Source organism: Dama dama, chromosome 29, assembly GCF_033118175.1.
Source record: "Dama dama isolate Ldn47 chromosome 29, ASM3311817v1, whole genome shotgun sequence".
Classification (NCBI taxonomy): Eukaryota; Metazoa; Chordata; class Mammalia; order Artiodactyla; family Cervidae; genus Dama; species Dama dama.
The window spans coordinates 16,483,132-16,495,978 of NC_083709.1; the positions used below are offsets into that span (position 1 = coordinate 16,483,132).

At 37.2% G+C, this 12,847-nt stretch overlaps 1 protein-coding gene across 1 annotated transcript in view; it reads right to left on the reverse strand.

Annotated features, from left to right (window-relative positions):
• Positions 1-8,831: 8,831 nt before the first annotated feature.
• GLRA3 (glycine receptor alpha 3) overlaps positions 8,832-12,847 on the reverse strand; it is a 175,780-nt gene continuing 171,764 nt past the window's right edge. The window contains exon 9 of the mRNA XM_061132544.1: positions 8,832-9,110. Within this exon, the coding sequence (XP_060988527.1) occupies positions 8,832-9,110 (279 nt within the window). The remainder of the gene's footprint in view (positions 9,111-12,847) is intronic.

A 12,847-nucleotide genomic window follows, 5' to 3' on the forward strand; every position in this document is an offset into this window, starting at 1 on the left:
AGGCTGATTTCTGATAGAAGCTTCTGCAGATATTTCCCTGCCTGAGTTATTTTCAAATCCTCAGGGGCTATATTTTACACATGGACTCTAGGCATCCTTGTTATCAAAGAATACGTGCTTCACTTTTTAAGTAATTAGAACAACAACTGTTTCCTTATGGAAGTTGAGTATATTTTTAAAGAGGAATGGTGGCTGGGATAAAAGTTTAATTTTAAAGTTATTAAATTAACACAGTTCCTTCCTATTGTGTCCTACTTGTTTATTCACAGAGAGTTTATATAGCAATAAGAATAAAACAAAACAAAACAAAAAGAATAAAACAAGATTGCTATATTTTATCACTCTTTGTTGGGCCTTCCCTTGTAGCTCAGATGGTAAAGACTCTGCCTTCAATGCAGGAGACCCAGGTTCAATCCCTGGGTTAGGAAGATCCCCTGGAGAAGGGAATGGCTACCCACTCCAGTATTTCTGTCTGGAGAATCCCGTGGACAGAGGAGCCTGGCAGGCTACAGTCCATGGGGTCTTAAAGAGTCAGACACAACTGAGTAACTAACACTTTCACTTCACTTTTCATCACTGTTTGTAATACTTGAACCAGAAAATAAAAACCAATGCATCTGCTGAGGAAGACAGATCAGATATTATGGGTGTTTTATTTGTATTCAATCAAGGGGGAACCTGTGTATTCATATACACTGTAGTTTCTAAAATATTTAATTGAAAAGCAGCCCACTGTCTTCTGGACACAAACTTTAATTCTTATCATTTTTTAGCATCCCTCATTAAAGAGATGAGTTGGTGAACTTGAAGGTCTAAAATAAGTCATGGAAACTGAGATGGTGACTGTTTGCTTAGTTAAAGGTTGTTATTCACTGATCATTGAGATGGACAAGATTGTTTCTGCACTGCTATGAATGGTCCCAAGAAGAGGATACAATAAGGAATTATGTCAAAGGCTTTCTCTGCATCTATTGAGATAATCATATGGTTTTTATCTTTCAATTTGTTAATGTGGTGTATTACATTGATTGATTTGCAGATATTAAAGAATCCTTGCATTCCTGGGATAAAGCCCACTTGGTCATGGTGTATGATTTTTTTAATATGTTGTTGGATTCTGTTTGCTAGAATTTTGTTAAGGATTTTTGCATCTATGTTCATCCGTGATATTGGCCTGTAGTTTTCTTTTTTTGTGGCATCTTTGTCTGGTTTTGGAATTAGGGTGATGGTGGCCTCATAGAATGAGTTTGGGAGCTTACCTTCATCTGCAATTTTCTGGAAGAGTTTGAGTAAGATAGGTGTTAGCTCTTCTCTAAATTTTTGGTAGAATTCAGCTGTGAAGCCATCTGGTCCTGGGCTTTTGTTTGCTGGAAGATTTTTGATTACAGTTTCGATTTCCTTGCTTGTGATGGGTCTGTTAAGATCTTCTATTTCTTCCTGGTTCAGTTTTGGAAAGTTATACTTTTCTAAGAATTTGTCCATTTCATCCAAGTTGTCCATTTTATTGGCATAGAGCTGCTGGTAGTAGTCTCTTATGATCCTTTGTATTTCAGTGTTGTCTGTTGTGATCTCTCCATTTTCATTTCTAATTTTGTTAATTTGGTTTTTCTCTCTTTTTTTCTTAATGAGTCTTGCTAATGGTTTGTCAATTTTGTTCATTTATGATTAAAACTCTCCAAAAAGCAGGAATAGAAGGAACATACCTCAACATAATAAAAGCTATATATGACAAACCCACAGCAAGCATCACCCTCAATGGTGAAAAATTGAAGGCATTTCCCCTGAAATCAGGAACAAGACAAGGGTGCCCACTCTCACCACTACTATTCAACATAGTGTTGGAAGTTCTGGCCACAGCAATCAGAGCAGAAAAAGAAGTAAAAGGAATCCAGATAGGAAAAGAAGAAGTAAAACTCTCACTGTTTGCAGATGACATGATCCTCTATATAGAAAACCCTAAAGACTCTACCAGAAAATTACTAGAGCTAATCAATGAATATAGTAAAGTTGCAGGATATAAAATTAACACACAGAAATCCCTTGCATTCCTATATACTAACAATGAAAAAACAGAAAGAGAAATTAAGGAAACAATACCATTCACCATTGCAACAAAAAGAATAAAATACTTAGGAGTATATCTACCTAAAGAAACAAAAGACCTATACATGGAAAACTATAAAACACTGATGAAAGAAATCAAAGAGGACACAAACAGATGGAGAAACATACCGTGTTCATGGATTGGAAGAATCAATATTGTCAAAATGGCTATTCTACCCAAAGCAGTCTATAGATTCAATGCAATCCCTATCAAGCTACCAACGGTATTTTTCACAGAACTAGAACAAATAATTTTACAATTTGTCTGAAAATACAAAAAACCTCGAATAGCCAAAGTAATCTTGAGAAAGAAGAATGGAACTGGAGGAATCAACCTGCCTGACTTCAGACTCTACTACAAAGCCACAGTCATCAAGACAGTATGGTACTGGCACAAACACAGAAATATAGATCAATGGAACAGAATAGAAAGCCCAGAGATAAATCCACGCACCTATGGACACCTTATCTTTGACAAAGGAGGCAAGGATATACAATGGAAAAAAGACAGCCTCTTTAACAAGTGGTGCTGGGAAAACTGGTCAACCACTTGTAAAAGAATGAAACTAGAACACTTTCTAACACCATACACAAAAATAAACTCAAAATGGATTAAAGATCTAAATGTAAGACCAGAAACTATAAAACTCCTAGAGGAGAACATAGGCAAAACACTCTCCGACATAAATCACAGCAAGATCCTCCATGACCCACCTCCCAGAATATTGGAAATAAAAGCAAAACTAAACAAATGGGACCTAATGAAACTTAAAAGTTTTTGCACTACAAAGGAAACTATAAGTAAGGTGAAAAGACAGCCCTCAGATTGGGAGAAAATAATAGCAAATGAAGAAACAGACAAAGGATTAATCTCAAAAATATACAAGCAACTCCTGCAGCTCAATTCCAGAAAAATAAATGACCCAATCAAAAAATGGGCCAAAGAACTAAACAGACATTTCTCCAAAGAAGACATACAGATGGCTAACAAACACATGAAAAGATGCTCAACATCACTCATTATCGGAGAAATGCAAATCAAAACCACAATGAGGTACCATTACACACCAGTCAGGATGGCTGCTATCCAAAAGTCTACAAGCAATAAATGCTGGAGAGGGTGTGGAGAAAAGGGAACCCTCTTACACTGTTGGTGGGAATGCAAACTAGTACAGCCACTATGGAAAACAGTGTGGAGATTTCTTAAAAAACTGGAAATAGAACTGCCATATGACCCAGCAATCCCACTTCTGGGCATACACACTGAGGAAACCAGATCTGAAAGAGACATGTGCACCCCAATGTTCATCGCAGCACTGTTTATAATACCCAGGACATGGAAGCAACTTAGATGCCCATCAGCAGATGAATGGATAAGGAAGCTGTGGTACATATACACCATGGAGTATTACTCAGCCATTAAAAAGAATTCATTTGAACCAGTCCTAATGAGATGGATGAAGCTGGAGCCCATTATACAGAGTGAAGTAAGCCAGAAAGATAAAGAACATTACAGCATACTAACACATATATATGGAATTTAGAAAGGTGATAACAATAACCCTATATGCAAAACAGAAAAAGAGACACAGAAATACAGAACAGACTTTTGAACTCTGTGGGAGAATGTGAGGGTGGGATATTTCAAAAGAACAACATGGATACTATCTTTGGTGAAACAGATCACCAGCCCAGGTGGGATGCATGAGACAAGTGCTCCGGCCTGGTGCACTGGGAAGACCCAGAGGAATCGGGTGGAGAGGGAGGTGGGAAGGGGGATCGGGATTGGGAATACATGTAAATCCATGGCTGATTCATATCAATGTATGACAAAACCCACTGGAAAAAAAAATAAATAAATAATTTAAAAAAAAAAAAGGAATTATGTAGGCATTGTGGAGAAGAAGATATGGTTGCCATTATATTCAAAATTGCAGTCTTTTTTGGAATTCTAATCCTCATGGTCTTACCTTTCCACTGCTCGTTGTTCAGGCAGGCTCAGCTAAGGAAAGTGGTCTTGTCAAAAATTTTGGAAAAACTGCACCAGAAAATCCTTTAGTTTCGCTTGAGCAAATTAGTTCAGGATACAGTCTTAAGAAATATTGAAATTTGTCACTTTAAAAAGTTGTGCAGTTTTTGCAAATTCTTCTCTGAAATGCATATGACAGTGGCAAGTCTGTATAGTCTGCCAGAGCTGATGATGGTGCTAAAAGTTCCTATATCTCTATAATTGCGTGTAACTCAGTCCAAAAGCCAAGGATAGGCAATATAATGATCTACTTTAAAAACTGAATACCCAAATGAACAAGCAAAATGTCATTATCATAATTGTTCTTGATAAGTAAATATAACTCAAAAGACAAGTTTACAATTATAAAGGTGCAGAAACTACTCTTTGAGTCACTGGAACAATTTCCAACTAATCCCCTAAATGATCTAACATAAATATTAATGCATAGGCCCTAGTTTCATTGATGGTATTTGCCTTGGATAGACTGTTAAAATTAAAATGCCTTGAGGTGGAACCCATGCTTATTCTTTTCATGTGTTTCAGTCAAGTTCTTTACCTTGCAGTCTTTGCCTTGTCAGCATTAATGAGTATGGACAGACAGACTATATAAGTCAGTGCTGTGTCCTTAGGGTGTTTTGCTTTTCTTTACTAGGTCAGCATCAACTAGATGAGAAATACAGATGGTATATGCTCATAAATTTTGAGAACTTCTCTTGTTATCTATGTTTCAAGGTCTGTGAAATCTATTTAGAGTTGGAGACAGGACCTCAAAGATTATTAATGATTCATTGGTCTAAGAACTGTGGCTTATATGCCTTCTGAGTTTCATTCTGAGAGAGCTCTAACTGGTTGTTAGAGGACACCTGTGAATGTCAGTGTTGCCCACTTCCTATTTATTTAATATTGAAAAATTTTCTATGTTTAGTATTGGCAAGTCCCATCTTTCCTTGAGTATTTTTCATGGAATGTGGGCTTTGTAGATGAAAGAACAATTTAGCTGCCAATATAACTCAGTCTTCCAAAGTGAAGCAGGTTGAGGTATATCATGTTAAGAATAGAAAACTATATCTTTAAAAACAGGGTGAAAGACATTCAGAAAAGGGAATGTATAGTATGGAGGATACACTTATTTTTCTCTTAAAATCATAATTACATAAGTTGCACAGAGCGCTAAAACAGTTAACAACTTTCTCTCTTCCATCAAACATGCAGCCTCATTTTCTCACTGTTTTGCCCTAAAATTTCCATTATCTTCCATAAGATCCTGGGAATTTATAAGCACAATGAATGTACCCATATTTTAGGGATATACAGATTGAAAGCATCTGTAATTTAAAATTAAAGTAAAAGTTGTTAGAATGAATATACCTATAGAATAGGAATTGACTATAGGATCAGTAGTCAGTACAGCCCCTTAAACTCAGCAACTGAGGGAGGCATAGGCTCTCCAGGTGAGTAAGTGTTCTGGAGAAACATCCAGAAAGTATGGAGACATTTTAGAAACTCTTGGCTTTCTGCTTCTACAGCAACTTTCTGGAATCTGTTTTAAATAGTAAAGAAAGTTCTAGGTCCTCACTATACTTAAACTCCAATTCTAATAGCTGGGAAAGAAAAGGATGTTACATAGTATATGCTAAGGTATCAATACAGGGTTTCCTAAAATTCACATGAAACCACAGATTTCAGTGGGTGAGATACAAAATTAGAAAAAAAGTGAAGCAAATTGCATGTAGAAAAATAACAAACTTTCTAATGTGACCATTTCAAAATGCTTCAGAATATCCATAATGGAATTTCAACCTATGTGTGGGTACTCAGGGCATATGCACACATTTTAATTTACACATCATTAATAGATTTGCAATTGGTTTAATTTGAAATATCAGGGTTTGACATAGGCTCATTTAGGCAAATACTGCCTTAGGATGCTAATTACAATAAAGTTTCACCATTTTAAAGGGTATCTAGGAGTTCGTTTTAAAAGGTATCTTCGGGAGTTGGTGACGGACAGGGAAGCCTGGTGTGCTGCTACAGTCCATGGGGTCACAAAGAGCCGGACACAACTGAGCGACTGAACTGATCTGAATTGAGGAGTTCATTAAAGGGGACAGGTTCCTTTAAACTTTTTGGATTCAGATATATTTGTGATGTCACTATTGCCATATGAGTGAAACATCAGAGTATTTTTTTTTTTTTTTTGGCTGTACCATGCGGCATGTGGGATCTTAGTTACCCTATCAGGGATTAAACCTGTGCCCCCTCCATTGGAAGCACAGAATCTTAATCACTAGACTGCCAGGGAACTCCCATTTTAAATTTAAAAAATAATTTTTTTCAGAGTATTTTCTTTGCATATATATAAGTATATATACCTAAGTAAAATTTAATACTTTTGAGATAGAGCGATTTCTACCATATCAACGCCCTTGCTGAAAAAGTTGTTTCATGGCTAGTATTTTTGTATACTAGTGGATAGTATATGTATTGGAAACATTCCAAGTTTCAAGCTTAAAAAAAGAGACACTTTTAATATTCTCAAATGTAAAAACAAGTGATCTTCATAAATTTCTTTAGGGGCGTAGATTCATTGCCTATGTCTATGTATGTCTAAGCAAACATTGTATGTTTGCTTTGGCAGAATTCATTTAATTTAAGCAATGATGAAGAACTTTAAAAATAAGATGTATGAAGTATAGAAAAATGTATTCAAGTATTTCAGAGATATGTTGAGACAGCACATAGCTTATCATCAATTTAAACCCACTAGCTTATCCTCAGAGAACACAAACAACATATCAAGCTTTAATCTACCTTTAGTACAAGAATATATTTCCATGATTTTGGTTCATAAACACTCAATGAAGAAGGACATGTTTAACTTTGAGATGCAGAGTCCTAAAAATAAAGTACCTAGTAGTATCTTCTGCTGTGGCATTTTCATTTAATGGCAACCCTTTTTTTCCCCCTAATTGTATTTTAAATTACCTACAAAGTAAGAAAATTTGGTGTTTTAGTAGCAAAAATTGCCAAATATACATTATTTTTAAATTTGCTTTTTTAAAAGTACAATTAGGTAGACCAAAGTTCAATAACATTGAAACATTTTAGCTTTAAATGGAAGCTCTTGCTTTTAGTTTAATAACAGTTAAAGATCAGAAAATAGTACCATCTTGTTCAAAAGTGCCTTATTTATCCCTCTTAAATCTGATTTAGTTGTTTTCTTCATGATTAAACCTTTCTCTGTCAGTAATTTGGCTTGAGTTTCCATCTAGAGAATCTGACCAGTAATTAAACATTTTTAAAAAGGATTATAGAGCTTTTTAAAAATACAACACTGATGCAAAAAATAGCAAAACTGTAATCAGAGTCTGGTTCAACTTAACCCCAAAACTCTATCATATATTTGTACCTAATTACACTGCACGAAATGAGTTAATGCCCCATTGTAGTTGAAATAATTCCATGGGGTTGCTGATAAGTTTTAAGTAAAATTTTTATTTAGAATTATTCACAACTAGTGGATGTCTTATATATTGAAATTATTAATTCATAAATACAAAACAATCAATTCTCATGTATAGAAGTGACTTATTTATATAATTTAGAATTAAAATCTTCCTTCCTTATGTTTAGGGCTATGAGTTAGAACCCATATAACTTTGATGGGAAGTCCGTTCTTATTTTAAAAAATCTTCCTAAATCTATTTTTGTTTTCATTAAATTCATTTTTACCAAAATGTAAATACTATAATCCTACTGAATTTTAAAGCCTCGTTCTAAACTAAAATATAAAAGTCTTACTGAACTTTGTTCAACTACATCAAAACAATAAACATAATTACTTACAGATGATTAACCAACTATTAAAAATCTAACAAAACAAAGATGCTGGCTTGAATTTTTTCAGTGTTTGGCAACAAAGAAAAATACATAGCTATAACACTTTTTAAAAACAATAATGTTTTTAGTATATCTACATTCATTCACAGATATATAAAGTTAAGAAAAGTAGATTTTATGTATAATATGATTGCTTAGGCCATTAAAAACATTTCCAAAGAGGGAAATTTGATATTTTAAACAATTAAATTTAGTATATAAACAATAAAAGTTTTTTACTTTAATCTTTTGATTTTCTATTACTTAAGTTGGTTCTATAGCATTTGTATGTACAATTTTCTGTTATTATTGAGTGAATTTGTCACTTAACTATCTGATTATTTTTCTGTTTTGTAAGTATAAGAAAATATTTTAAAGCCTCAAGCTACATTTTTAAAATCTTCAACATTTCCTGTTTTTCCTTTTTAAAAATTTTCTGTGCAAATTTAACTTTTGTGATATTTAATACTGAATTGAAAAATCAAAGAATTTTAAAGCAGTTTTCACATGTACTATTATGTGACATCATATTACACACAAACACATTTACAATAATATGTCCACTTGTAAAATTTACTGTGAAAGAACAGATCATCTTAATGAAATAGAATCCCAATAATACATATATTTTGTATTCATTAAAGGAATCATAACTGCCTCATGACTTTGCATAGCAAGTCATAATCACACCTTTCCATACGTCACTTGAGCACAATGGTCATCATTTGTATACCACACACACACACACGTACACACACAGAAACACCCTTAGGCAAAAAGCCTTCCCTCTGAGTTGCCACACTTGATTGAGTTTGCACACTTGCACACTCCCCGAGACTTAATCTTGCTGCTGATGAATATCCTCATGCCTAAGAATTTTATAGATAACCCAGTAGAAAATATTAAAAATCAAAAAGGCTAATGGGAAGCAGGCTCGGGACATGGTGTCAATCTTCTTGGCCCGGTCGATAAAGACCTTCCTCATCTCATCTGGGCTCTTCGGCATTACTTGGACAGGATGGTTGGGGCCCTTTGGGGTCACACCTTCTTTGCTTTGCAGACACGGCCCCATTCCATAAGCTGTGAAGCTGAACCGGCTTTCCCTTATCTCATCATCCTGTCATAAGAAAAACAGAAGCACTGAAGTCATAGAATAAGGCAAGGCATGTATAACAAGTGCTTCAGAACCATAACTGAGGCTTTATCATGATAAATGATAACATTATTATAATGAAAAGATAAAGCATACCAAGGTGAGTTGACTTTTGTTCCCAGTCAAGTTTTAATGATTTATCCTGCTGTATCATATACATGAGTCCATTCAATAAAACTCTCAAGTGTTATGTTTTAATGGAAAAACTAAATATTCTGGTATTCTCTACATATTGCCAGACCATCTAAATAAACTGGGCAAGAAAAAATTCTATTTGGCTAATAAGTTATCCAACATCTGTTGGGTCATCAAAAAAGCAAGAGAGTTTCAGAAAAACATCCACTTCTGCGTTATTGACTAGGCCAAAGCCTTTGACTGTGTGAATCACAATAAACTGTGGAAAATTCTTCAAGATATGGGAATACCAGACCACCTGACCTGCCTCTTGAGAAATCTGTATGCAGGTCAAGAAGCAACAGTTAGAACTGGACATGGAACAACAGACTGGTTCCAAATTGGGAAAGGGGTATGTCAAGGCTGGATATTGTCACCCTGCTTATTTAACTTACATGCAGAGTACATCATGAAAAATGCTGGGCTGGATGAAGCACAAGCTGGAATCAAGATTACTGGGAGAAATATCAATAACCTCAGATATGCAACTGACAACACTCTTATGGCAGAAAGTGAAGAACTAAAGAGCCTCTTGATGAAAGTGAAAGAGGAGAGTGAAAAAGCTGGCTTAATACTCAACATTCAGAAAACTAAGATCATGGCACACAGTACCATCGCTTCATGGCAAATAGATGGGGAAACAGTGGAAACAGTGGCTGACTTTATTTTGGGGGGCTCCAAAATCACTGCAGATGGTGACTGCAGCCAGGAAATTAAAAGACGCTTACTCGTTGGAAGAAAAGTTATGACCAACCTAGACAGCAAATTAAAAAGCAGAGACATTACTTTGCCATCAAAGGTCCATCTAGTCAAAGCTATGGCTTTTCCAGTAGTCAAGTATGGATGTGACAGTTGGACTATAAAGAAAACTGAGCACTGAAGAATTGATGCTTTTGAACTGTGGTGTTGGAGAAGACTTGAGAATCCCTTGGACTGCAAGGAGATCCAACCAGTCCATCCTAAAGGAGATCAGTCCTGAATATTCATTGGAAGGACTGATGCTGAAGCTGAAACTCCAATACTTTGGCCACCTGATGCGAAGAACTGACTCATTTGAAAAGACCCTGATGCTGGGAAAGATTGAAGGTGGGAGAAGGGGATTTCAGAGATGAGATGGCTGGATGGCATCACCGACTCAATGGACATGAGTTTGAGTATGCTCTGGGAGTTGTTGATGGACAGAGAAGCCTAGCGTGCTACAGTCCATGGGATCGCAAAGAGCCGGACATGACTGAGCAACTGAACTGAATGGAAGATGTATAAGTAATTGACTTTTGAGTAAATAAGTCTGAAATGAAAGCTGATGACCCAAAGTACACGTAACTGTTGTCATCTTACAAAAAAACTGGAAATTGATTTCTTAGCAATCTTTAAAAAGGATGTTCATTTATACTGCCAAGAGTTTTCACTTCTGTGGGATTGTTAAGGCTAAATAACTGTTTTCTTTGATTTTTTTCTTTATCTTTATGGAGAAATAATTGACACAGAACTGTATGAATTTAAGGTGTACTGCATGATGGTTTCCTTGAAAACAATGACCTTAAGGTAACAGGAATGAGGAGTTTGTGCCCTGTGCGGTGGCTCCTGCCCTGGGGGAGCTGTGGTGGCCTGAAGAGCCGGGGGCCAAGAACACGCTTGAGTGGCTGCCTCCCCACCCCCAAGATGGAGATGCTGCGTCTGGTGCATTATCTGCCTTGTCTGCGCCTAGAGGACTGAATAAACACAATACCAGGTTAAAGTCTATTGTGTCTGGAGGGTCTGACTGACAGTTTGAACCCAAAACCTCAGCGGTGGTGATGGAAGGTGACTTGGCTTTCAGACCCTTTCAGTCTCAATGTGGCCCAAGTTTCTGGGAGGGAGTTCTGGTGAGAACTTGACCCTGATCCTCCCTGAGTTTGAAATAGCAAACCCTGCAGGGAAAATACTGGGGATAAATTGTACTATTGGGAGACAGGATGACACAGCTGTATGCCCTGTTGAATTAGCAGGAGGGTGATCATCGAGATAAAACCAGTGGGAAACTAGGTTATAAAACAGGGGAAAGTGCTTCAAGATATAACTGAGAATTGATAATCCCTGTGCAACGGGCTTCCCAGGGGGCTCCAGTGGTAAACAACCTGACTGCAATGCAGGAGACATAAGAGATGTGGGTTCCATCCCTGGGTCTGGAAAATTCCCTGGAGGAGGGTATGGCAATCCACTCTAGTATTCTTGCCTGGGAAATCCCACGGACAGAGGAGCCTGGCAGGCTACAATCCATGGGAGTCTCAAAGAGTCAGACATGATTTAGTGACTAAACAAAAATTAATAATAATAATAGAAGGAAAATAAATTAGATTCCTCAAGCCTTATCCTCTTAACTACACTCTGGTAGACACGGTGATTCAGGGAGTGCCCTAGGCCTGGCTTCCCAGGAGGCTCTCCTTTGGGCAAGGAAGGAGGGGATGTATGATTTGTGGAGGAGTTTACCCCAGCAGCTGACATACTGGGTTTCACTGATGGGAAAAAAAAAAAAAAAAAATCTGGGCCATTCAGAAGAAAGAGCTTGGCTAGAGAAGAATCTATCTGTCAGCTCTCTTGAGGTGACTTTTAAAACTCAGACTGAAAAGAGCAAAAATGGACAGGATTCCTATGAAAGGTTTCCTGGCAGGTTGTCGCCAGTCGGGAGGAAGGAAATGGCTTCAAGTTCCTGCAGCTGCTTCCCTTAAGGAACCCTGTTCAATCTGCTGCTTTCATCTCAGAAGTTAATCCAGTGATGCCAATGGGAATGCAAACCAAAGGGGCTGACAGGGTGGCTGAACTGACTCCATCTGCAAAGACAGAAAGAAGTCTGAAGACCAAGTTCTCTTTGCCCAGTTCTGAGTGGGGTCCCAGACTGTGCCATGGTTAACATTGAATAGCCATGGGTGGTAAAAACAGCTCTTTGGGACGGTGGAAGCCGGTGTACCATGTGCAATCAGACTGTTGGAAAATGAGAAGATGATATTAAGAATAATATTAAGAAGCTGATGGGGCACAGTGATGCTGGGTTCATAAGCATCACAGTCATAGTAGAATGACCATGATGACATGCAGATAGGAAAATAAGGGACTAAGATATATCTAGTGGGCTTCCCTTGTAGCTCATGGACAGAGGAGCCTGGCAGCCTACAGTCCATGGGGTTGCAGGAGTCGGACACGACTTAACAACTAAACCACCACCAAGATATATCCCTGATGGTTCAGTTGGTAAAGAATCCATCTGCAATGCAGGAGATCCTGGTTTGGTTCCTGGGTTGGGAAGCTCCTCTGGAGAAAGGTAAAGGCTATCCACTCCAGTATTCTGGCCTAGAGAATTTCAAGGACTGTATAGTCCATGGGGTTGCAAATAGTCGGACACGAGTGAGCAACTTTCACTTTCACTTTCAAGATACATCCAGTAGGTGGCATCAGCCAACGACTAAATGTATTAATATAATTGGAAAGGATGTGACCATGAATGAAGGGCCTAGCCATTTTCTGTCTTGAGCCTAATCTTGGGCTATGGT